General features: G+C 66.0%; 1 protein-coding gene across 1 annotated transcript in view; it reads right to left on the bottom strand.

Annotated features, from left to right (window-relative positions):
* The window catches only part of SLC46A1 (solute carrier family 46 (folate transporter), member 1), a gene marked incomplete at its 5' end in the record, with an annotated part of 3,373 nt that extends 3,214 nt beyond the window's left edge, over positions 1-159 (bottom strand). Inside the window, one exon of the mRNA XM_009581274.1 lies at positions 5-159. Coding sequence (XP_009579569.1) covers positions 5-159 — 155 coding nt within the window. The remainder of the gene's footprint in view (positions 1-4) is intronic.
* Positions 160-212: the final 53 nt, after the last annotated feature.

The following is a 212-nucleotide window of genomic DNA, read 5'->3' on the forward strand; positions in this document are numbered from 1 at the left end:
CCCCCCCGCCCGGGCCGTACCCACTGCTGGCAGGACGAGTGCCGGACGGCGGCCCACGCTGTCGCTCCATGGTCCGAAGAGAGTCACGGAGAACAGACCAACGAAGAAACCTCCCAGGTTGATATAGAGGTTCCAGCGGGAGACCAGCGCTTCCACCTCCTGCAAGAGAAACAGGTGCCTGAGACCCCGGGAGGCGGCAGCACCCCCCACTC

Source organism: Fulmarus glacialis, unplaced genomic scaffold (assembly GCF_000690835.1).
Source record: "Fulmarus glacialis isolate BGI_N327 unplaced genomic scaffold, ASM69083v1 scaffold35497, whole genome shotgun sequence".
NCBI lineage: Eukaryota > Metazoa > Chordata > Aves > Procellariiformes > Procellariidae > Fulmarus > Fulmarus glacialis.